At 45.0% G+C, this 22,362-nt stretch overlaps 2 protein-coding genes across 2 annotated transcripts; both read right to left on the reverse strand.

The window, feature by feature from the left end:
* Nucleotides 1–1,924: 1,924 nt before the first annotated feature.
* Nucleotides 1,925–6,881, reverse strand: LOC101785708 (histone H2A.Z-specific chaperone CHZ1). Its single transcript, XM_004975389.3, has 2 exons — nt 6,256–6,881; nt 1,925–2,337 (listed from the first exon to the last, which is right to left on the reverse strand). The coding sequence occupies exon 1, from the start codon at nt 6,797–6,799 to the stop codon at nt 6,281–6,283; it is 519 nt and encodes a 172-aa protein (XP_004975446.1). The 5' UTR covers nt 6,800–6,881; the 3' UTR covers nt 1,925–2,337; nt 6,256–6,280.
* Nucleotides 6,882–8,130: 1,249 nt separating this feature from the next.
* On the reverse strand, nt 8,131–15,371 carry LOC101786112 (CCA-adding enzyme). The gene is made up of 13 exons (XM_004975390.4): nt 15,122–15,371; nt 14,873–14,998; nt 12,272–12,369; nt 11,590–11,676; nt 11,280–11,410; nt 11,130–11,202; nt 10,995–11,040; nt 10,796–10,905; nt 10,577–10,684; nt 10,415–10,474; nt 9,903–9,964; nt 9,438–9,750; nt 8,131–8,769 (listed from the first exon to the last, which is right to left on the reverse strand). The coding sequence occupies exons 1-13, from the start codon at nt 15,297–15,299 to the stop codon at nt 8,548–8,550; spliced, it is 1,614 nt and encodes a 537-aa protein (XP_004975447.1). The 5' UTR covers nt 15,300–15,371; the 3' UTR covers nt 8,131–8,547.
* Between the last annotated feature and the right edge of the window lie 6,991 nt (nt 15,372–22,362).

Consider the following 22,362-nt stretch of genomic DNA (forward strand, 5'->3'; position numbering starts at 1 on the left):
GATGTAATATTGCATCATAAAAATGAAGTGTTGAGTGAACTCATTTAATTTGTCTTTAGTTTATCTGAGCGACTGAACCTGTCTCTATGTCTGTCTAACCTGATTTAACCATTAAAAAGATTTAAGATACTTGACATCATGGGTTTTGGGTCTACATCCATGTGATGTCAAAAGATGGCAAAATAGTAAAAGAAGAAACTGGGGGGAAAAAAGATGGGAAAGTGGCATCTTTGTGGAGAGCTACCCTAGGCATTAAGATAATGGTGCATTTGCAACTAACCTAAGGGAGATCCTAGTGTATAGATCCACAGCAACCTCCTCTGGCCCTAGCCAGGGCATTTGATGGACTAAAAGCTCTGCTTTATTTCCCTCCAAGAATTAAAAAAGCAAAAAGATTCTGTTTCTGACACACCTTAACCAATCAGGTGCAGAGCTCAAAAAAAGCTCAGAAGGGAGCATAAAAAGGTACTACTACACGCTACTTTCATTAGTACTAGGCCATGTTTAGTTACTCCTAACTCCCAACTTTGACACTATGCAAAAAGAAGATTCCCCATCACATCAAACTTGCGGTACATGCATGGAGTACTAAATGTAGATGAAATTAAAAACTAATTGCACAGTTTTGTTGTACTTTGCGAGACGAATCTTTTGAGCCTAATTAGTCAATATTTGGACAATAATTCACAAATACAAACGAAACGCTACAGTGTGCTACAGTGCTGTAACAGTAATTTGGCACCTCCCAAATTCCCTAACTAAACAAGGCCCTATTTTTGTGATATTCCCGGAATGAGAGAATGTTTGGTCTTATGCCTGAGCACTCAATCACACCCAATCAAGTGAAAATGGAGGATGCAACCATATCGAATATGCTCATGGAAAATCTTGGCCATGTCCGTAAAGGCAAGCAGCGGATAGGCTGCTCGCAATTTCAGTTTTATTTTAACCTATACAATATACAAAGGACACAGCCGTGTAGGCCCCATTTTAAACGTAGGATTTCACCTGAAAATTTATAGGGCATCTTTGAAAAATAGTTTGATTCCTGCTGGATTAAGGGGGAAAAAAGAAAGGTGAAGCATATGAAACATAAATGGTATCTAAACTCTTCTTGTATTACACCACACAACCACCTTTATCTCTTCTGACAGAATTTTACAGTTTGTAGTTTGTATTACACGCAATATGGAAAAAGGGTGGATGTGTAATTGCAATAGAGATTTTAACATCGAAGGAAAAAGAAACATTGATAGTGCCCCCAATGGATAAGTGTTGTATCATCATCGAGGGATTTGCATGCGTATATCCATATACATCGATCTATCATCACATCTCGCCCCTCCCTCCAGCTCAGCTTTCCCCCCCTTTCATGGAATCGTGCATGCACTCGGATCACCAAACTAAGGTGATCCAGGACCAGGACCAGGACCAGCATGAGAAGGGATCATGCACTGTGATGGCTGAAAGGAGGCATGCCATGGGGGAGAACTTATTCTGTAGACCCGGTTCCAATCATGTGCAACAAGCTAGGACCACCACGAAAGCGACGCTTTATTATTCATCTCTCCATCTGGTCCATCCATCACATGCCCATCGATCAGCTGCTGGGCCAATCGGCCAAGCAGGAGAGAAAAAAAAAGAAGAGGAGGAAATTAGTGTGGATGGTTAGAGGCGTATCAAGAAGCAACACATGGCAGGTCTTTTGCTAAGCATTCCCATGTCTCAGTCAATTAAGAGGGCGGATTTGAAGCTCAAGTAAACTAAGAGTTTGCCCAGTGCCTGATTCTAAGCCCATGTACGAGGCTTAGTGCAGATCTACCCATAATGCTATACCATGCCACACTCCCTCGGTCTGTGATCCTGATTTCTGGAAACGCAAGACCAAGCCAGGAGCTCGTGGAAAACCGCAGGCGAACAGAAGCATAAATAAATATTTTTAAAGGGCAACCAAACTCATCACCATCAACAAGGGATTAAGGTTCCAACTAAACTACACGAGAATCACCGTGCCAGCAAAACGCAGAAGATAAACAACCGCTGGAACTGCAAGTCTGAAACTACTGTATACAGAAGCGCGACGTTAACTGTTCAACCATGACCACAGCATTACCATTTGCCAAATCTTAAGCGTTACATAATTAGAACTAGCCAAGTCTCCCCCTTCAGCACTCCAAGTAACCCTAATGATGCACTAAATCACGGTTGACAGAGAGAACTCTAAAGATTGCAGAATGATGATTGGGTTATCCGTGACCAACCCCAACAGAAAACATGTCCATTAGGTCCCAGCACGTAGGATGATATCCGGCTCCAGCACCAGACCACTATTCCTTCCTGCATGAATAAAAAAGGGCAACAACATTAGCAATAGCGTTTATTGGTTTCCTACCTAAACGAACTGGAACATGCGTGACTACAATCTCTCCAACAATGCAGGGATTTATTGAGCAGATCACGTTTCAATCATGTGTTATCAGACCAACAAGAAAGAGCTTTATTGGTATGGTCCCAACTGAGAAATCATCGATCAATAGAAGCACATCAACTATTGAGTGGTCAGTAACAGAGTAGATTTTGGCAGCACATTAATTGGCCGCTACTAGAAACACATGGGAGGGCCCCGGCTAATTATACGGTTCTTCGGAATGAATGAACAGCTCCTTAATCATTTGATGGATTGGTGAAACAAAAGGATTAAATATTGACAAACAATAGACCTGCAACATCCAAATCCAACCATTATGAGTCAACCAACTATACTTCATAGTAGCAGATTGACAACTGCACTAGACCAAGATTTGGATGTAAAAACGACACCCAGTGCCCGATGGTTTTGATTCTTGCGATAGATGACTGTGGCCTGGGATTTGCTTTTTTTTTTTTTGAATGTAAGGGATTTGTTTGTTCTCATACAGATCACCATGTGTCCATGTTGAAATTTAATGAGGTGACGTATCTTTAACATCAAGACTTAAGTAACACAAGCACACAGCTTGAGCAAATTTCGTTAGAACCATATAAATAACCTACATCTAATACTTGTATGGTATCTGCTTGTCTTGTCTGGATTTGAACTGTGACTTGATAAGAAAAACTCTTTTAGGGGACATTCAGCATGGCTACTTAACATCTACTGTCAAGAGCCATAACTTACTGATTTAACTGTAAACTTGGGTGAAATAGGGGAGCAGGGATCAGCTCAGATCAAAGAGAGCTTAAGAAATAAGAACATCCATACTAACAAAGAAGTTCCAATGTCAACCAGAAAATCTAACGCCTTCAACAACATGCATATTGGATAAAAGATGCAGCATTTCACAATGATGAAAGGGCAATTTCAGTAACAGCTCAATCAATAGCTATCATATGGCAGGAAAACAGGTCACACTAGCAACTTGGAGTCTTGGCTGGATCAAGAGTCACAACATGTGGAAGTATGTAGGCCTGGCTTGGCTTCTATACCCATGTGGCAAGATAAGAACCATAGCTCAAGCAGACAGCAATGTGTGGAAGGAGATAGAGAAGCTCAAGAAACGTATGCTCCCCACAAGTTACCTTGGAATATGAAGAATGAAGCTGTCATGTCGAAAGAAAAAACCGCTACATAGCTGCTACTCTGATCAATCAAAGTCTAACCTAAGATGAGTTGTGAGGTGGGTGGGAGTCTAGTTCTTATCTAGGGGAGAGTGTACTAAGTCCATTTTTCCCTCTATTTAATACAACATAAAATCCTCATATGCCACTGGTAAAAACTCTAATCCCTGATCTGCCACTGCTATTCAATGCCACCTGAGTTCAAATTTTTTATCCCTTCAATGTCATTTAGAGTTGCATACAAGGGTCAATCCCAGTGGCATTGAAGGGATATTGGTTTCAGTGATGGCAGATCAGGAAGAGTTTATCACAGTGGCATGTAAGGAGTCCTGAATAAAAAAGGTACACAGCTCTTCCACGTGTTTTTTTTTGTGGGAGGGGGGAGGGGGGGTAGAGTAAAAGCCCATTAACTGGGCTAGGATCTGCCGCAAGAGTTTATCACAAGTGCTTGTAAAAGCATACTGGCATCCATGTAGTCTAGTCTAGGCCAAGATATGACATAACTGTGCCTGAAAAAGTGGTGGTGTGTCGACGCTTGATGCTTGCATTAGTGCCCACAGTACTTAAACAAATAGCTGATGATACAAGCAAACTAACATAGTTAAATTGAAACAGAGAAACAACATCACACAAGTACAGCACACAAGATGGCCTTGATGTATGCTTTAGAATATGAGTTATGCTTATGCAACACAAAGGAAATTAAAGTAAAGCTAAAGCATATTTCTTTCGGGGCAGTTAAGTGAGGCATAAAATTGAGCGCAATCATGCTATTCAGGTTAAAGCAGCTACTCAGAACATGAATTGCAACAAGTAATAATTATGACAAGGTTACCATCATATAAGATGCGTCTAGAAATGCCTTTACAGTAATGTGCACAAGCCTTCATGTATGACTTGAATCAGATACACACACAAAATGGGCTTTGTTAAGATGAAGCTGGGCAAACATAACAAATTCCGTGATGTTTTTGAGATGGGTATTAACTTTTGCTCAGCTCAGAGTCATGATCTACCTTAAGCCTAGTGTATATCTTCAAGTTTAAAAGCCAATCCAAGTCGGACATATAGCTTAGCTCAGACAGACTCATGTTTTTGTAGTGTACTAATTACAAATATTTAAGAAATAAAAACATTAATCACCGAAACCACTTAAGCCTTCAACGTCTCCAAGGACCAAGATAAATTCTGCAAGACGCAACCAGTGTCACAAAAGTTCCCGGATCGATGGATCGAGGAACGTGGGTCGAGTTACGCGGTACGTTACTTAAGAGAGATTTTAACAAGGAGGGGACAAAAAATGTACCATGTTCCCAGTACAGGGAACGTGGCACCGTATCACGAACCCGGTGACAAGGGATGCAACACCAGCATCTCTGTTACCAGAGTAAGCACTAGGGGCTATGCAGGCAGCAGGTGGCACATAGGCCTAGGCAGCCAACACTCAGACATTGCAAAATGAGTATGTTTCAAAAGGACTAGAGGCATTTACATGTAAATGTTCACGCATCATTTATGCCCTTTCAGTCAGGAAGTGATAGCACAAAATATATCCCACTCATTCACCCAGTGTTACTTCAGTGCCTGCCTATCTTACCTTGCTGCTCCTTGGGCTGACTAGGTTGGGGCAGCAACTAAAGTGGTAATGTCATCCCAAACACCAGCAGCATGATTGCACCTAGAGCCTCAGCATCGCCTAGGTGACTGACTAGGGCAACCTTTAGCACAATAAGTCAGATCAAGGCTGAAAGAATCCCAATCCAAAACCAAAGTGAGGTTCTTTTGGTTTGACAGAATTGGATCATAGGATCAGGATCCTGCCATTTTTGAGAAGCAAATAAATTTGATTTAAACCTCCAAAGTCCAATCTTCAAAACTACTAGCTCACTTGAATGGCATACCACATACCAGATGATGTAACAGTTCTCTCATTTCCAACATCTGACCATTTCTAAGTAAGAACAGTCTTACCCAATTAATCCGTCTAAGATTTTGACTCAGCAATTGCCTTATCTACTACTTTGATGTATATGTTCGAAAAGAGCGTCAGGACCATGCAGTTCCATCAGTCAAATTTAGCAAATCTCAGTCAAACAAATACTCACTCAGAGACAGCAAGCCAGCAATAAAGTTGCTTTGCAACTGTCGCTCACAAACAAGTTACGTCATCCACAGCAATAGGGTGACATTACTTTGAAAAAAAAATGTAAAGTCAGTCTAAGTGAATAAGCTCAAGTGCTCACATCGAAGCTACTAAGGGGCCTATGTCACACATCAACCAAGGACAAAAAGGAAGCCATTTCAAGAGGATAACTAAAGGTGAGCCTCTGACGAACCCATTTCAAGGACAGCACCATACAATACATATTGAAGGATGCAATCCAACTGCAATCATAATTTTGTGCATTTCTATGTAATAAGGCCCAATTCCAGATCAGAAGCAGGAGCATCTAGGTGACAAATGCAACTCATCTTATGCACATCAAACTGAGTAGGACCAAGTTTAAAGTAACACACAGCACAAGAACGTTACAGAATTTAAGAATTAGACGCCACAGATAGACTATTGCGATTAAATAAAGGCCTCAAAACAATGTACCCAACTAGTAGCATTGCATAGATGCATTTTGAGCGCAGAGCACGGGACAAAGGAATTACCTAGTGAGTCCGTGGCGCCGCAGCCCTAATCGCTCTCCTCCCCTTCCGCCCCCTCCTCAGGAACCACGTCGGCGTCATCGTCGTCGTCGTCCTCGGCGACAGCCTCCTCGGGCGCGACGAGGTACGCCCCGGGCTGCGGAGGCGCGCGGCGGCGGGTCCGCGAAGGGAGGATGTTGCTGAGGTCGACCTCGGCCAGCGGGTCCTCGACGAGCTCGTCGTCGTCGCTGCCGCCGCCGCCGCCCTCCATGTCGTCGTCATCGTCGCTGCTCTCCTCGCTGTCGTCCTCCTCCTCCTCCTCCTCCTCCTCGACCACCATCTTCCCCTTCCCCTTGTCGGCCGCCCGGGCCCTGGCCCTGGCCGCCTCGGCCTCGGCGGCGGCCTCCTCGTCGGCATCGGGGCGCGCCGCCTTCGGGGGCGCGAGGTCGGCGTCGGCCTCCGCGTCCGCCTCGGGCTTGCGCTTGGCCGGGGAGGGGGAGGGAGCCGGGGCCGGGGCGGGGGCGGGATCGGCGGCGACGGGCTGGGGCTCGCCGTCGGCGGTGGCCATCGCGGGGGTGCGGTGGGGTGAGGTGGGGAAGGGGGAGAGCTAGGGTTTTAGGACGGTGAGCGGGGGAGCGGGGTGTCGTGTAGCGACTGAAGAGTGGGGTTGGGGAAGAAGAAGAAGAAGAAGAAGAGGCGGCGAGAGAGGGACAGGTGGGCTTCGCAGCCTTTGACGCGGTTTGGTGGTGTGGGGATGGGTGATGGGCCGAATTGCTGGGCTTGGGCCGCTGCGGGGCGCCTGTATAAATCGGGAAACCTAAATGCCTTTCGGAGCCCAACTTCCACTGTTTAAAATTCGTGCAAACAGTCCCGTTTGTTTCCTTAGAATTGAAACTCATTCCATGAATGATATTCTAGCGAAGATTCCATAGGAAATGGATTCCGTAGAATTTGATTCGATTAAATTTTCTTATTTGAATGTACCGAGAAAGTTTTTCTTAGAATTAAATTTTAAATGCTGTTTGGATGCATTATTAGTAATAAATGAAGTTTTATTAGGTATAGTTTGTGCACGGGTTTAACAAGTTTTCTTGGCTCGAAATCGGTCAGTTGGAACACGATCGTGAACCTTAACTGAATGAACTGAATCGCTCATCACGCCAGCCATTCTGCTTTGCTGGCGCCACGACCACGGCCAGGCACGCCAACCCTGCCTTCTCTCTCAGTCTCCTGTCTTTTTCCTCAGGACAGAAACACCAAGAACCCGAGCTCCTCGCACCGCCGGCAAGAATCCCCAAGCTCCACCCCGCCATTCCCAAATCACCACCGCGCGCAGCTGCTTGACCCTCCTAGCTACCTCCTCTACCTATCCTTTCCTTGTGCCATGGCCTCAATCACCGGGAATTGAAGCCCCTGCGCCAGCCATTGCCACCGGTCCCAAGCTTGGGCGCCGCCGGTGAACCCCATCCTCCAGCCCTATCTTCTCCAACAAACTACCAAAAAGGAACCACGGTGAGCTCCTGATGCTTTAGCCCTCGCTCCCAAGCCTCACTTGCCGCCGCTGCTGCCGGTGTGGCGCACCGCCTGTCCGCCGTTGCCGCCGCCGGCCAAGCTTCGGCTAGCCTCCGACCAAGATCCTCAACGTTGCCTTCTTCACGGAGGAAGGGCGGCGGCCGGCGGAGAAGGAAGAGGGGGCAGCGGAGGAGGAGGAGGCGGAAGGGGCGCCAGAGGAGGGGGCCGTGGTGTGGGAGGCGATGAGTTGAAGATGGGGACAGCGGCATAGGGGCGAGGAGTCAGGGGCGAGTCGGGGAAGGAATTTGTTTCCTAATTTTTTATTCGGAATCTGAGGAAGGCAGGGTGGAATCACGAGGAATCACCGTTTCCAATTCCAAGGGAGCCAAATATGACGACCTTGGAAACTAATTCCAATTCCACCTAATTCCAACAAAACAAACACAGGCCCTTAGGGGAATCATTTGCAGGGCGTATCCCTTGTCCAGGAAGGTGTCCAAAAACAAATTCAACATATTAATTGTTTTCTTATGAAAGCACCTCCAACAGTTAGAAAGAATGCTAAATCCCTACAGTTTGTTTTATTCAGAGAACTATCAACTTCCCCCAGAAAGCTCGAACTCTTGCCATGTGGCGGTGAGGAGCATGAATATACCAACAGCATCAGAACAAGCAATGGCATCGGATACTCTGCCTTTCCTTCGATGCAGCAGCTCAATTCTGGACCTTGCAATATATTATGATCTTGCAAAGCTTCAGGCCCCTTGAAAGCCTTGAATGGTTCATCCTGATCACGATCTACCTTCAAGAACTCCCATCATGTTGATCCTCCATGTTCGTGGGATACAGTGTGTCGAAAACGACCAGTGTAAAGAGATTCCTTATTTCCGCATTTGTACCATAAGACAGGTTATGGTAATTGATCTTCCCATCACGTTTTGGTTCATAGCCACGCTCCTTTTTGCCGTATTGAACACACTCGATGAATTTGAGAACCTTCAGGTATGCTTGTAGCGGTATAAATACCTAGAATAGGATAAAACCAATTATTTAACAGGAAATAAAAGAAACACCTAGCATCATAAACAGCACCAGCACAGTTAGCAGCTACACTAACGGTGTTTTATTTTTTTTGTCTAGCTTAGAATAAACAGGCATTAGCAGAATGAAAGCCAAAAACTCATTTTTCAGGTTATTTTCAACAATGTGAACTAATTTGATGTCTGTCCCACTTCCATGACTTTTAAGTACCATCAGCTGGTTAGCTGCATCACTGATTGCACTTAATTATTTGCTTACCTTATTGATAGAATGAAAGCCAGTACCTCTAAAAAACAGAATGAAAGCCAAAACATCATTTATCATGTTTATCACTGTTATTTTCAACAATGTGAACTAATTTGGTATCTGTCCCAATCCTTTGACTTTAAGTACAGGAACAGGATAGTTGACAGCATCATAAACAACAATTAATTCGGTTTGCTTACCTTAGAACAAAACAATACTGACAGAATGAACTCATTTCTCGTGTTTGTTATTATGATAAACAATGTGAATTAATTTGATATCCTTCACACAGTCACACTCCCATGACTTCAAGTACCTTTCTCGCAGATATAGAGGCCAGGTTGCACATTAAACATTGGAGAAAACATCTAAGCTAAAAATGGAAGACATAAGTCGGTAGTGCTTACAAGATCTGAGGATGGTGCTTGAGGAATTTTTGCCATAGCATTTGCAACAAAATATTCATCAGTCATTTCAGTTAACACTCGCTTCATCAATGCAGCAAAGCTTTGTACTTCATCTACCAAATGCTTATCAGCCCAGACTTTGGGTTCTAAGAGCTCTCGATAGCTAGTATCATGTTGCCGGTTGATTGATTTTCCAATATCCACTGCCAATGACATATCACCTCCCAGGTAGAAGGCTAGTGCAAAAGTAGCCACCACCAAAGGATCACATGGTTGGCGTGCCAACGCTTCATGAAAAGCTAAAAGGCTTATCCTGTAGCAATAACAAGTAGAACATGTTAGGGAAGAACAAAACTACAGCAATTACTCCAGATTTAACTATGTTTAAAAGTCCACATCAGCTAGAAATAAAATACATAAAATTTTTCCTTGCCTGCCAGCAAGAAGTTGGATAATTCAACTCACCATAGACTATTATGGCATGGCCTGTTGGGTGCAAGAAAATTATCCAGCTTAGAAAATAAGACCTGCACAAAGAATTGATAACGCAGTCAACCTAATGGACAAACCAACCAACTACATAAAACAACAAAATTATTGAACAAAAACTGCAACTAAAGTGCCATTAAAAAAAATCTATTGTGCGTATTTGGATTAGTAGCATGCCAACAAAACAAAGTGCCCTGGCAGACAGAATATCTCAATCTGAATCCAGCAAGATTTGCAATCAGAAAATCTTCATTGAAATTTATATAAGACTGGTAATCCACCACAAATTCTAGTGAACATGTGGAAATGTTCTACTCTGCAACGTGGGGCATGGAGCAAGAAGAGCACAACAAACACAAGTTTCTATTTCATTGATAGCATGTCAATTGAAGATTTGAATTCCTTTCAATCATAATGTGACAACTGACATGTACAGTTACTGTCAATCTACGTGACAACAATAAACTAGTAACAAAAATAAAGCTTACAAGTAGCATATTGGTTCCTTTATCCTTCCTCTTAAAACGAGTCGAAGAGAAATACGCTGCCTGTACAGTCCAATCAAATCATTTAGTCAAAAGCACAATAACCAAAAGCTTAACAAACATTTGATTTCGATATATGTCCATTCCAGTTGGCCATGGGCTTACCTGAAAGGGCAACAAATGCTCAAGAAGACCAAATCTCCAAAGCAACCTTAAAGAAGCTTCAGCTGAACCATAAGCAAGCATATAGTTCATCTCCATAAGTATTCTTCCCTGTAAATTGTAAATAAATAAATCATTAAGAGCTACTTATTAACTTATGGCGCTTCTTTAGAAAAGTCTCATTTATATAATGAAACCACATTGTCCATGCCAGAATCAGACCTTGTCAAGTCTTGCCACTGAGCAGGCAAGTGTTCTCACATAATAAGCTGTTTCTTTGGGGAAGCTAAACCCTAACCGAGCTGCAATTCTAATTGCACGTAGAATACGGGCTGTTAATTACATGATTGCATTAATGACAGTGACCACACAGAAAAAGCGGAACTATAATAAAAGAAATGGTTAAACTTTGGATACTGACCACAGTCCTCCTGGAACGAAGTGCCAGCAGGAATTACAGTACGAACCTGTTGAAAGGAGAAGGAAGACTGCAAAATGAGCGCAGAAAAAGGACTTTTAAACTGATGCAAAAATGAAACAAACAAGTACCACAAACCTTAGCTTTCTTAATATCTTCAATGCCTCCCAAGTAATCATAGATCTTTTCTGAATATGGGTTGAACATTAACCTGCATATTCAAAAAAAAATAATAGTACAACCTGCAATATGGCATCCAGTTACATTCAAAAGTACAGAAGCACTAACCCATTTATTGTGAAGTCCCTCCCTTGGCAGTTTTTCCAGCGAACAAAATCATTCTTGCTACAGTTTTGGCTCTTTGAATTGTAAATCTGGCTACCACTTGACCCCCTTGCACAAGTATTAAAACTAGACACCTGCAATAAGAAGGGATAAGATATATCTGGCTAGCTGCACACTCTAATGCATAAGGAAAAATATATTCCGCAAATGACAACAAAAAAGTGTACAGTTTGCCAAGAAGTAGCTGACGACTAGAGGTCTGTTTTGTGCAGAGGGTGCTACCATTTACAATCAGTAAAAAAGGTACACTAACCTCAACGATGGAATTGTTCTCATGTACATGGCATATGGGGAAACGCCTTCCTACGATAACAGCTGATCCTGAGAAAGTGTCTTTCACCTGCAGAGTTTTAAATAATAATCTTAATTGGCACAAACTCATCGTATAAGCTATATTTCTTTAGCAACTCAAAAAACTCTCAACATGAAAACCTCACAATCAGAATGAAGCAATCACCATATGGGTCAAACTACACAAAAGGTGTTTCTTTAACCCAAATTATTAACATGTGATAACTAAAGAAGCACTACATAAGTAGGAGAAATTTAAACAATCACACACATTGATAACTTTATTTGGCACTGGAACATATGCCATACTGTTATGTAATGTCTTTGGATATTATAGGTATATACAACATACGCAATCAAAGTATATATTCATTTCAAAAGTGAAATTTTGCACCCAATACACCAAAAGCACAAGCACCTGTCAGCTATAACCAGCAAATAAGTCAAAATCTGCGTCGTACTTTATAGTTTTTAGCAACAATGTAATACTTGCTATTTGCAAAACTATAACAGCAAACTTAACTATCTACACAATCCAATGAATCAATAGCTCCACGAAATGTACACCTCAAACTTGGGCAGACTATTTCATTCCAATAATACCACTACACCATCATAGCATCCTCGTTAATTTGAGTTATAACCTGCCTAAGATCAGCTGTTGTTATTATGTCAAAATCTTTCGGTGTCTTCTTCATTATGAGATCTCGAACACAACCACCAACAAGGTACACATCATATCCTGCACAAAAAGTGAAACATATAAACAAAACTAGTAGTGCGACGAACCACCAACAATAAAGGGTACTCAAGGACCTAATTAACAAATGGGGAGAGGAAAATACAATGGAATTAAAAACATCCACTGGATACAACACTATGCAACAAGACTGCCCTCAAAGCTTTCATGCATATATTTAGATCACCTACATCGAATGACATGAGGCCCATGCAACCTAGACGCCAAAATAAGCAAGGTGTAGTTTATTAGTTCTTAACTCATAACATGCTAGCATTAAATAGATATAAGAAGCATAGATTCCAAATTCCTGCAGCAATATAGTCAAGGAGTGAGCAAGATTTCATATAGAAAAAACTATTTTGGAAGTATATATACATTGATTAATCTGATATTTTCACACAACCACAAATCAACAGAAAGAAAATCAAAATGAAAGGACACTCAACAAAGTTGTGCAACAAGGATCCTACAATTATGAACCTATGCATGCGATACTATGTAACCATCACCAAAACAACTAAAACCATCAACGTAACTGATAGGAATGTAATAGAATCCTGTTCTTAGTACGGTGTGGTAGGATCACAGTAAAATCACACATCTTATAATGTTATGTAAGATTTAGGTGTTAAAATGTGTCATAGGCCTCGACTTCAGTTGTGCAATAAGTACTGGCTAGTTAATTCTATAGAAAAAAATGATACTTAACCTTTTTTAATCCCTATTTCCCTAGGTTTGTGGTGCAAAAACTAATAGCCATGTTGTTGAAAGAGAAATTTCGATATTTGACACTGAATTCGCAGGCCTCACTTCTTTTAACCCTCAATTTGCATGCCTTTCAAAATATAACCCTCCGATTACGAATTCTTTCGATACGAGGGATTCTCTCCCCTTTTCTATATTTCAATTCCTTTTCTTATTCTTTTTATTTCACAGCCCTACTGCATGACCGTTTTGCCCCCTTTGCATTATCTCCTCGTGGAACCGAGTGGCACTCCTCGCTCCGCCCAGCGATGCCGCCGCCGCCTGAAACGCCGGCGAGGCCCCTCCGCTGCGCCTGAGCCTTGCCCCTTCCGTTTCCCTCGTTACCGCTCTGCTGTCCGGCGGCTGCTCCGCTGCTGTCTGGCATGGCCTCCTGCATCTCTCGCTTCCACCTGATGCCGTGGTGCAGCATGCCGCACGGGCTCAACCGCTCAAGCACGTGTAGCAAGGAGTCCAGGTGCCAATCCGATCCAATTGCATGTGCAGGTGCCACCGTGCTAGGCAATTGAGGATTTGGAATTGAATATTTGTTCCAACTTCATCCAATTACAGGTGCCCATTTCTTCCAATTGCATTATCAGGTGCCAGGCAATCGAGGATTTGGGAATGAAAGAGGCTTGGAGTTCTTGGGCGATGTCTGCACTTTTCTGTTTTTGAGCAAGAGATGGGGCACGGAAGAACGGGAGAGAGCCAGAGAGGGAATGAGACGCGGTCAGGAGGCGTGATCTTATAGGTAGGGAAGATAAGGCAGGGGTTAACTTGTCCATTCACTGAGCCTGGGAAATGAAAAGGAAATGAAATGGAGAGAAGTGGAGAGAAACCCTCGAATCAAAAGAATTTGCAGTCGGAGAGTTATATTTTGAAAGGCACGTGAATTGAGGATCAAAAGAAGTGAGGCTTGCGGATTTGATGTCAAATATCGAAATTCCTCGTTGTTGAAACCACTATTCTACCCGCAGAAAGATCTAAAATGGCACCAAATCAAAATGCCATCTAATCAAGAATAAGATAGACATTTCTGAACCATATTAGGAACAAAATGACCAGATAGCACTCATAGCACTCTTGGAATACACTGTAAATCAAGAAGGCACCCTCCAGTTTTGCAGGATCAGGTATGGCCTTGAATGCTATGATTCAGGATCATAGTGTGACTTCTGACAACCATGACACCACAAAATGCCAACATTTCCCCTATTCAAACTAATTGGCTATTAGTATCTGACATGATGTAAAAGCAATATGAAGTACCTGTATTAATCAACACTCTACCCAATAGGGCACATATGGTTTACATTGGCCTACCCGATTAGCCGTTTCTCCTACAACAACATTTGTATCTTTCACAAAGTATGCCAAACATGTTTCGCTCTGAATAGTGATTTTATCCAATCTCCTCAAATTTACATACAAAGTCAATTACAGCAATATTTATATTCTGTTGCAGACATAACTGATAGTTTCTAGTAAAATCAAATTAGTCAAATGCAAGAATTATCTTTCCTTCTATATGAAGCTATGAGCTGGGTGTTCATTCCAGTCTGCATCTGTTACAACATTTGACCCGTAACTAAGTATAATTGAGTTGGCTTAAACTAATGTGCCCTCACCCGTTGTGCACATCCGCACAAATAGTCCAATCGTAGGATATCGGACTGAAACCCAAGTTCAACATTGACATTTCAGGGTTGACCACAACAAACAACGAAACACTGGCGGGCCATCGAGCCCGAGGACGCACCTCTGCTGCGGAGGCGGTGCAGTACGTTCCAGGCCTCGGCAGGGATCATGGACTCCTTGATCCCGAACCGCTTCGCACTGACCTTCTTCCACTCCGGACCCTCCAACCCCTCCGCACCCGGCCCTCCTGCACAGAATGAATTCCCAGCGCCATCCGGTAAGCAGAGCAAACCCTTGGGGTTAACAACCATAGCATTTCTCCGTCGCCACTAGGCCAACAACCGGAACGGCGGCGGGGAGAGAGACTTACCGGCGGATGCGGGGGCGGTGGAGGGGGTGGAGGAGTCGGTGGGCGAGGGCGAAGGGGACGGGGACGGCGCGCGGCGGCGGCGGCGCGGGGAGGCGAGCGCCGCGAGCGGGGACGGGGTGAGGCGGCCGGGCCGGGTGAGCGAGCCGAGCCACCGCAGCTCGGGGGGGCGCAGGGCCATCGCGACCGGGACCCGGCGCGGCGGCGTCGTGCGGAGCGGGGCGAGGAGCGCGGCGCGCGGCGCGCACGCGAGCGGCGCAGGAGGGTGGATAGGCAGAGCTGACTACTGAGGCGGCGGCGAATATGCCTCTCCCATTCGTTGCTTCTGTCGGCGGGCTGCTTCGTGACCCATGGGCTGAAGTGGGGTTGTTAAAGTCCTGGTTGTTCAGAGCATTTGGCCCATACCCATGGATAAATAGATCGATTCGGCTTGCAACAGAACTTGCGGCCCATGGATCCCCTAGAGCAGCGCAATTAAGTAACGATGCGTGTGACCGATTCTCTGCTGGATCTGTTCAAAGAGGAGTGATTCTCTGCTGATTCTGTAAATTGATTATCTGAAATGAACTAAGAGACTAGAAGCTGAAAAAAGTAGCTTCTCCTGATTCTGTGAAGTGATTCTCAATCCTGATTTTAAGAATTTATGCTAGAGATCACTTTTAGCTACAGAATCACTTCTCTCATAGAATCACCTCCCATAGAGATTCAGAATTAAATGGAGCTCTACCAAATAGATCCTAAATCAGTGGCTTGATCAATTTGACGCAATAGTAATTTGCTACGCTGGCATATGAAATCCAGTTAGTCAGAAAATTCATTTATCCTTTACATTACCATAAAAATAAAAAATATATTACTCTTCCAATATAGTGGGTATTATTCATGTGTCCATGAACTCGATGCTAAAAAGCACGGTTGCATCATCTATCACAAGAAGGTTCCACAAAAGCATAAAAGTTGTTAGGTTCTATATGATGAGTCGATGACAATTGTCCTTGCAATATTGTCATGTTTGACTTCGACTGAACTTAACATAGGAGAGACGCAGTACAGAGAGGCTCAATAAAAATACAGAGTACACCAAGGGGCTTTGTTGGGGTCAACTAGCCCCGATGAAATTCTATAATTCCTTAACATAATATGTTCATCCCTAATCTTGATCCCATAGTTTTAATGGAGCTAACCTCAGCAGCGTTCCCTATTGGCTTCACCCTTGAACACAGCCTCTAAGACGTATCCTTGAATCCTTGATAGGTGCGCGTGGAAATCAGCATTCCACATGGGCAAACCATGACCTAAATGATTGATAGAGTTCCTTTTAATATTATTACTATTAGTAATCAATACCTCTTTGCTTTATGTTTTTTTGTCGGTAATTCTCGTTGAGGTTTCAGCTACAGCATACTCAACTTATTTGGGACTATTAGCCGCAAAAAAAACTTTATTTGGGACTAAAAAGATTTTGTTATTTTTGCTACTGGTGGTGTACTGTTTTTTTTTAAAGCGTGCACTGGTTTATTGATGAGCTTATAGACAGTAAATAAATGAGTGAGAGCTTCCATATTATTTATTGCGCTGCTTGATTTGTTTCATGTATTTTTTTTGAGGTTTTTTTTTGAGGGGGATTTGTTTCATGTATGGCACTGGAGGATATTGATTGTTGACATGGGCTTTAACGGGCCGATGATCCGGCTTTTATCTTGGGCTTCCAAGCCCATCAGTGAGCTAGTGTCCGTGTGCTAGCACACTCACTCTCTCAGGAAGATGGACAAACTTTTGAGTGCTTGGTCATGTTTCCTTCACATCACATAATTAACCTCATGGAAAGTACCTGATAAACAAATGCGTTTGCCCTGTAGCATCTTTTGTGAGCCATGCATGCAAGCAGGTGATCATGGCCATATGGGTCCCGTATGTACACGTTACGTACTCCACTAGTCCCCTGGCCCGTTCTCTGTAGTGCGTGTGTACGCATACACATTTTAAAACAAATTTGCACCGGTGGCTGGTAATATATACAAAGATATGTGGTACTACTGCATGGGCCATGCACGCACATTGCGAGCATCTTTTCGCCTATCGCTGGCTCCCCCTTTTCTGTACGAGCATATGCACGGCCAGCGAAAGCGATGCGTCGTCTCTTATGAAAACGAGAAGCACTTTGCGCTGTTTTTTCACCCCCCATGCATGCAGAATGCACTGATGGCCTATGATGCGTGTGGAGGGCGTAGTGGGGAATAATGAATGGTGTGATGTCCCTCGCCATACATGTATATTCCGTCGGCAAATTGCATCGGTACGTCTAGCAGATAGTACAGTGCCACAGCGATACGTACGTACGTAGCACTTGAGGATGTGATCATTTCAACGCACGCTTTGATCGATCCGATCCGTGTACGTGTACATAGACATGGCCAAAAGCAAGTCTAAAGGTGTATGCAGGAGAATAACATAGGGCTTGGAAAGATAATCTGCTGTCACCCTCTTCGATCTTGGGGATGGCTCCCCTGGACCTTTTAATTTCCTAGCTTGTTCTTGGTCTTTCTTGCTCTTTCCCCCCTTTGCCATTTGATCCATTGCATGCCTGCATGTCTACTAGCTACCTTACGCATGGAGTGTGTCCCAAACAACCCATGAATCATATCCGCAACGGAGCGATTAGTTAGCAAATTAATGTAAAGGGCAGTCAGGGCAAGTAGTAGTCGTAGCTTGTAGAGCAGTAGGGGGTTACTCATTTACGCTTGTCTGCCAGAAACGTGCGTGCAGTGTGCGCTCTGCTGGTGGCTTTACACCGTACCTTAACATGATTGAACGTTTAGTTCTTTTGTAATTGCATGTAGCAGCCTCCACATCAGAAGGCACTACATAACCGGTACGGTTATTCCTTGCCCGGTGTGCACGCTCATCTCTTTTCCCAGCAGCTTTGTTTACCAATTAATTCGGCATCTTTTAGGTACGACGTCTGACATGGGCTTATCAAGTTATCATGTGTGTGTTCTTGAATCTTAAGCATGTCGCCTTCGATCGATCGGTTTCCACTCATGGTGGGAATGCACCTTCAGTACCGGGTTCAAACACCCTTTTAGTATCGATTGTGCAACCGATATTGCTATTTCGGTACTAAGGGGATCTTTAGTACTGGTACTAATTTGGGGACTCCATCCAACCGCCCCCGCATCACCGCTGGCCACCCTTCCTCCTCGTCCGGTCGCCCTTCCTTCTCGTCGGCCGAGCCTGGTCCAGAGAGAGGTGAGCCCACGCACCTGTCCTGCCGCGCTGCCACCCCTTAGATCCCGGTGCCCTCACTGCGTCTCCACGCTCTCCCACCGCGCTGCAGATCCCGCTGCTCCATGCGCCATCGCCCGCTGCTCCATGTGGCGTCACCCGCTACAGCTCCCCGCGCCGTCGCCCACCACTCCGCCTCTACGCTCCCCCACCGTCGTGCTGTCACCTCACCTCACCCCGCCGTCGCTCCTCACCGGCATCACAGTGAGGGGCGCACGGAGGGGAGAGGGGAGGGGCAGCCGTGAGGGGAGGGAGGGGCGCGCTTGGAATGGGAGGAAGAGAAGTGACCGGGCACTGCTGGCCGCCGTGGGGGAAGAAGGGAGAGAGGAGGTCCATTCAGGAGAGAGAGGGAGAGTCACGAGCGGATAAGACGGTGAGGAGCGGATGTGTGCGGTGGACTTCAATCCAGTGAAGTCCAAATTTTGGATCCCCACCCACCAATTAGTATCAGGTGGAGGCTCCCGGGTACTAAAGGTTGCCAATAGTACCGGGTGAAGCCTCCATCCGGTACTAAATGCTCTCAAGCACATCAGTACTGGTTGGAGGCCCCGATGAGGCCCTCGTGAACCCCTTTAGTACCAGATGAAGCCTCCACCCGGTACTAAAGGGGTTCACGAGGGCCTCATCGGGGACTAGCCGTTAGGCCCGGTACTAATGTGTCACATTAGTACCGGGCTAAAAAGCAACCGGTACTGAGTCTCGGGATGAATGCTTAGTTTTCCAGTAGTGGGCGTGGTAGATGATAGTTATCTGACAAAAGAGGCCGTTATTCACTCGGATTTTGCTAACCTATTTTTGCATTTAGCCGAGATGGCATGAACAGTGGCATATGAGGGATTTAGGATTTAACCGATGGCGTGTGAAGTGAATATTTTTTCCTAACAAATATTCGAACATTCTTTAGTACTGCTCCACCAGAATATACTCCTGTTACGAGCATACAATGATATAGTATATCGTAACAGCCTGAATCATGTTTTGATTAATATTTTCCAAAAATTTAGGACAAGTATATATACCTTCTTGCTAGCAGTAATTGCCATATCACAGTAGCCCAGTACTACCAAGAAAGAGACCAGCAGGCAGGACTCAAACCAATGACACACACAGATTAGCTGGCAACAAGACTTGCAGCAAGATGACGACATGAAGTACCTCAACATGTGCGTGGTGACAGAGATCAATTCATCGATAACACCAAAACCAAACTGAAAGCCTGCCTGAAAGGCGAGAGAGAGAGTGTAGAGTAGAGTATGAGCAACAACAAAACAAAGGCATGGAAAGCTCTATTATGTCCATACTCATGGCCTTCACCATGCACAGGAAAGCCCGTACATTCCCATGAAAAGCATACACACGGCCGGCGCGGCAGTTTTTTAAAACCCTAGCTACTGGCCCTCCAGGGCCCATCCACTTGCTATTTCATTTCGTCCCCGGCCGGCCCACCACCAGTGGTGCAGTGTCAGCTAGCACACACGTACCTACTGTACCATACACCCTTGTCAGCTGCGGCCAGTAAATTATACTTGCATATAGTACGTGTACCTGCTGAGGCCTGACCTGCATCCAAGCAGCGACACAGAAACGTAGACATTGCTGTGCTAGGGAGCAAGACCGGGAGGTCTCGGAAAAGCATATGCATGCATTTGCATGCAGCAAGAATGAATGCCACTGGCCCCCAAATATTCCCTGACGGCCTCCTGCACCCATCCATCCATGCATGCGTTTTGTAGTAGGGTTGTGTTGTGTGCTAGCAGCTTGCTTCTGCCTGAATGAAACCTGCATGCAGCAGTGTGGGCATCAGTGCAGGTGATCATCGTGTCTGGCTTTGCATAATTAATCCCGATTTTAAGCAAAGCACACTCCCCCCCGGGCGGGGGGTGCCTTTGCAAATATATTCCTCCTGTCCCTCAGCTCCCCCACAGAAGGCCATGAGTGGCGCTTTTTGTTCCTGTTATCAACTGGTTATGTGCACTAACTTCCATGGATCAAAACAAAGCTACTAGCTCAAAGACCTTTGGATCAGTCCTGTACTCGTAGTAAAATTATGGAGTACTACACTGCCAAGCTTTTGCTTTAGGATTATTGATTGACATCCATGCATGCACTCAACACAACACACACACACACAGCTAAGCCATACATGAGTGCCATTGCATGCATGGGAACGATGGTAAAAGTGAAAAACTTTTTCAACCTACTAGGCTCGAGTGTATGCCCAGCTAGCTAGTAGTTTCTCCAGGCCACCTTGTAACTTGCACTGGCGGGACACGAGATTAGGAAATGATACACTAGACACTAGAGTAGTAGTAAGTAGTAGATGATAGAGTAGCGCATTTGATGGGTGTTCCAGCGTCCGTACGTCGAGTGGCAAAGATTCTAGCTAATTTCGTTGCATGCATGGCATGGACCAACTTTTTACTCCGTGTCAGTGTACGTCCCCCGCTCGGTACGCAAACACATGCCACGGGCGGCGACACGTACGTGACGTCTTCCGCGAGACGCAACCTTGCTGTGTACAGTAGTTTATTAATAATCACACCATTAGTAAACTAGTACAGAGATGAGTGTCATGCATGCGTGACCCGAAAGGTGTTTGCACACTGCATGGGTACTAGACTAACGAAATGGCAATGTTTCTTCGGCAGTGATTAAACTAATCTTAGGGGTTAGGATTCATATATGCAAAGTGTTTGTGTTCTCTGCATGCATGAGGCGGCCGACATGCACGCAGGGACAGGACCATCTTTCAAGGATCCACACGCCAATTCATTACTTACGTCAAACTCTTCTTCCCTTGGAGCTAAAAAAAGGTTCGTTTCTGTCGAGAGGAGATGCATTTCTCTGTCTACGCGTCACTTAGCTGCACAAAATGCAAACCGAAATAAGGTTCCATTTAGTAGTAATTAAGTAGCAGCCGGCCTGCAAAAGTCTCTCTCAAGTTGCGAGAGAAAAAGTCTGTCAAGTTCTTTGTGAGAATGGAATCCTAGGGCACATCTCCTCCTCCAGTCCTCCGTAGTCTTGTTCTCAGAATGATGCCACTCTACACGTACTAAGACGACGACGTAGCCCCTCTGATCTAGAGACACCGACCGGCCGGCGGTCCTCGGCCCGGACACCGCATTGACTCTCCACATGGATCGGCCCGCCGGACCACTGATCTGAGCTGATCGACCGTGGCGGGAATCCACGCCGCAGGCTGCGGCCGCCGGCTGGCCGGCCGGCGGGGTCAGAGACGTGCGGTGCGGTGCCCACGTATGGATGGGGTGGGCTGACCCAGGGGCTGATCTGCGGCGGGATTCAAGGGGAAAGGGAAGGGAATGTAGTAAATATCACTCGGACCCCCTGCCCCCACTGTCTGCTGCACAGCGCAGGCGGCCCTGGCCCACCACCCAGCACTCTCTCTCTCTCTCTCTCTCTGCGTGCATGGGCTTCGGTCGGCCACGAGGGCCCACGGGCCCTGAGCGCTGGGGCCCTTCCCCAACACCTGTGTCGTGGTGACGACCCACACAGCAGCGACGCGCGTGCGGACTGCACGACAACGACTCCGGGTGTAGACTCACAGATCCGGCCCACCACATAGCACACCTCGTCTTCCACCTCTACTCTCTTTTTTCCCACAATCTTACTCGGCCTCCTTGTCCTTGGTTGCCGACAGAGAGAGCATTTGGTCCTGTTTGGATACGAAGCATTTTCAGACACTTGGAGAAAGAAACACCATGATTTACGATATTATATATTTTGGTTTCGGAAAACTAGGAGGTGTTTTGGTGTAACAAGTTTAATTTTTGAAAATTTTAGTGTTACTACAATCAAAATCATTCAGATTTATTTTTGGAAATTACACGCATGGGCTCTCTTTTTTTAATCCTGTGGTAGTGTACATTGTAAGATTGTAGTTTATTCTCACAAACATGCCTTTTACATTGAATTCAAAGTTATTACATCCAAGCAAGCTC

Source organism: Setaria italica, chromosome VII (genome assembly GCF_000263155.2).
Source record: "Setaria italica strain Yugu1 chromosome VII, Setaria_italica_v2.0, whole genome shotgun sequence".
Taxonomy (NCBI): Eukaryota; Viridiplantae; Streptophyta; class Magnoliopsida; order Poales; family Poaceae; genus Setaria; species Setaria italica.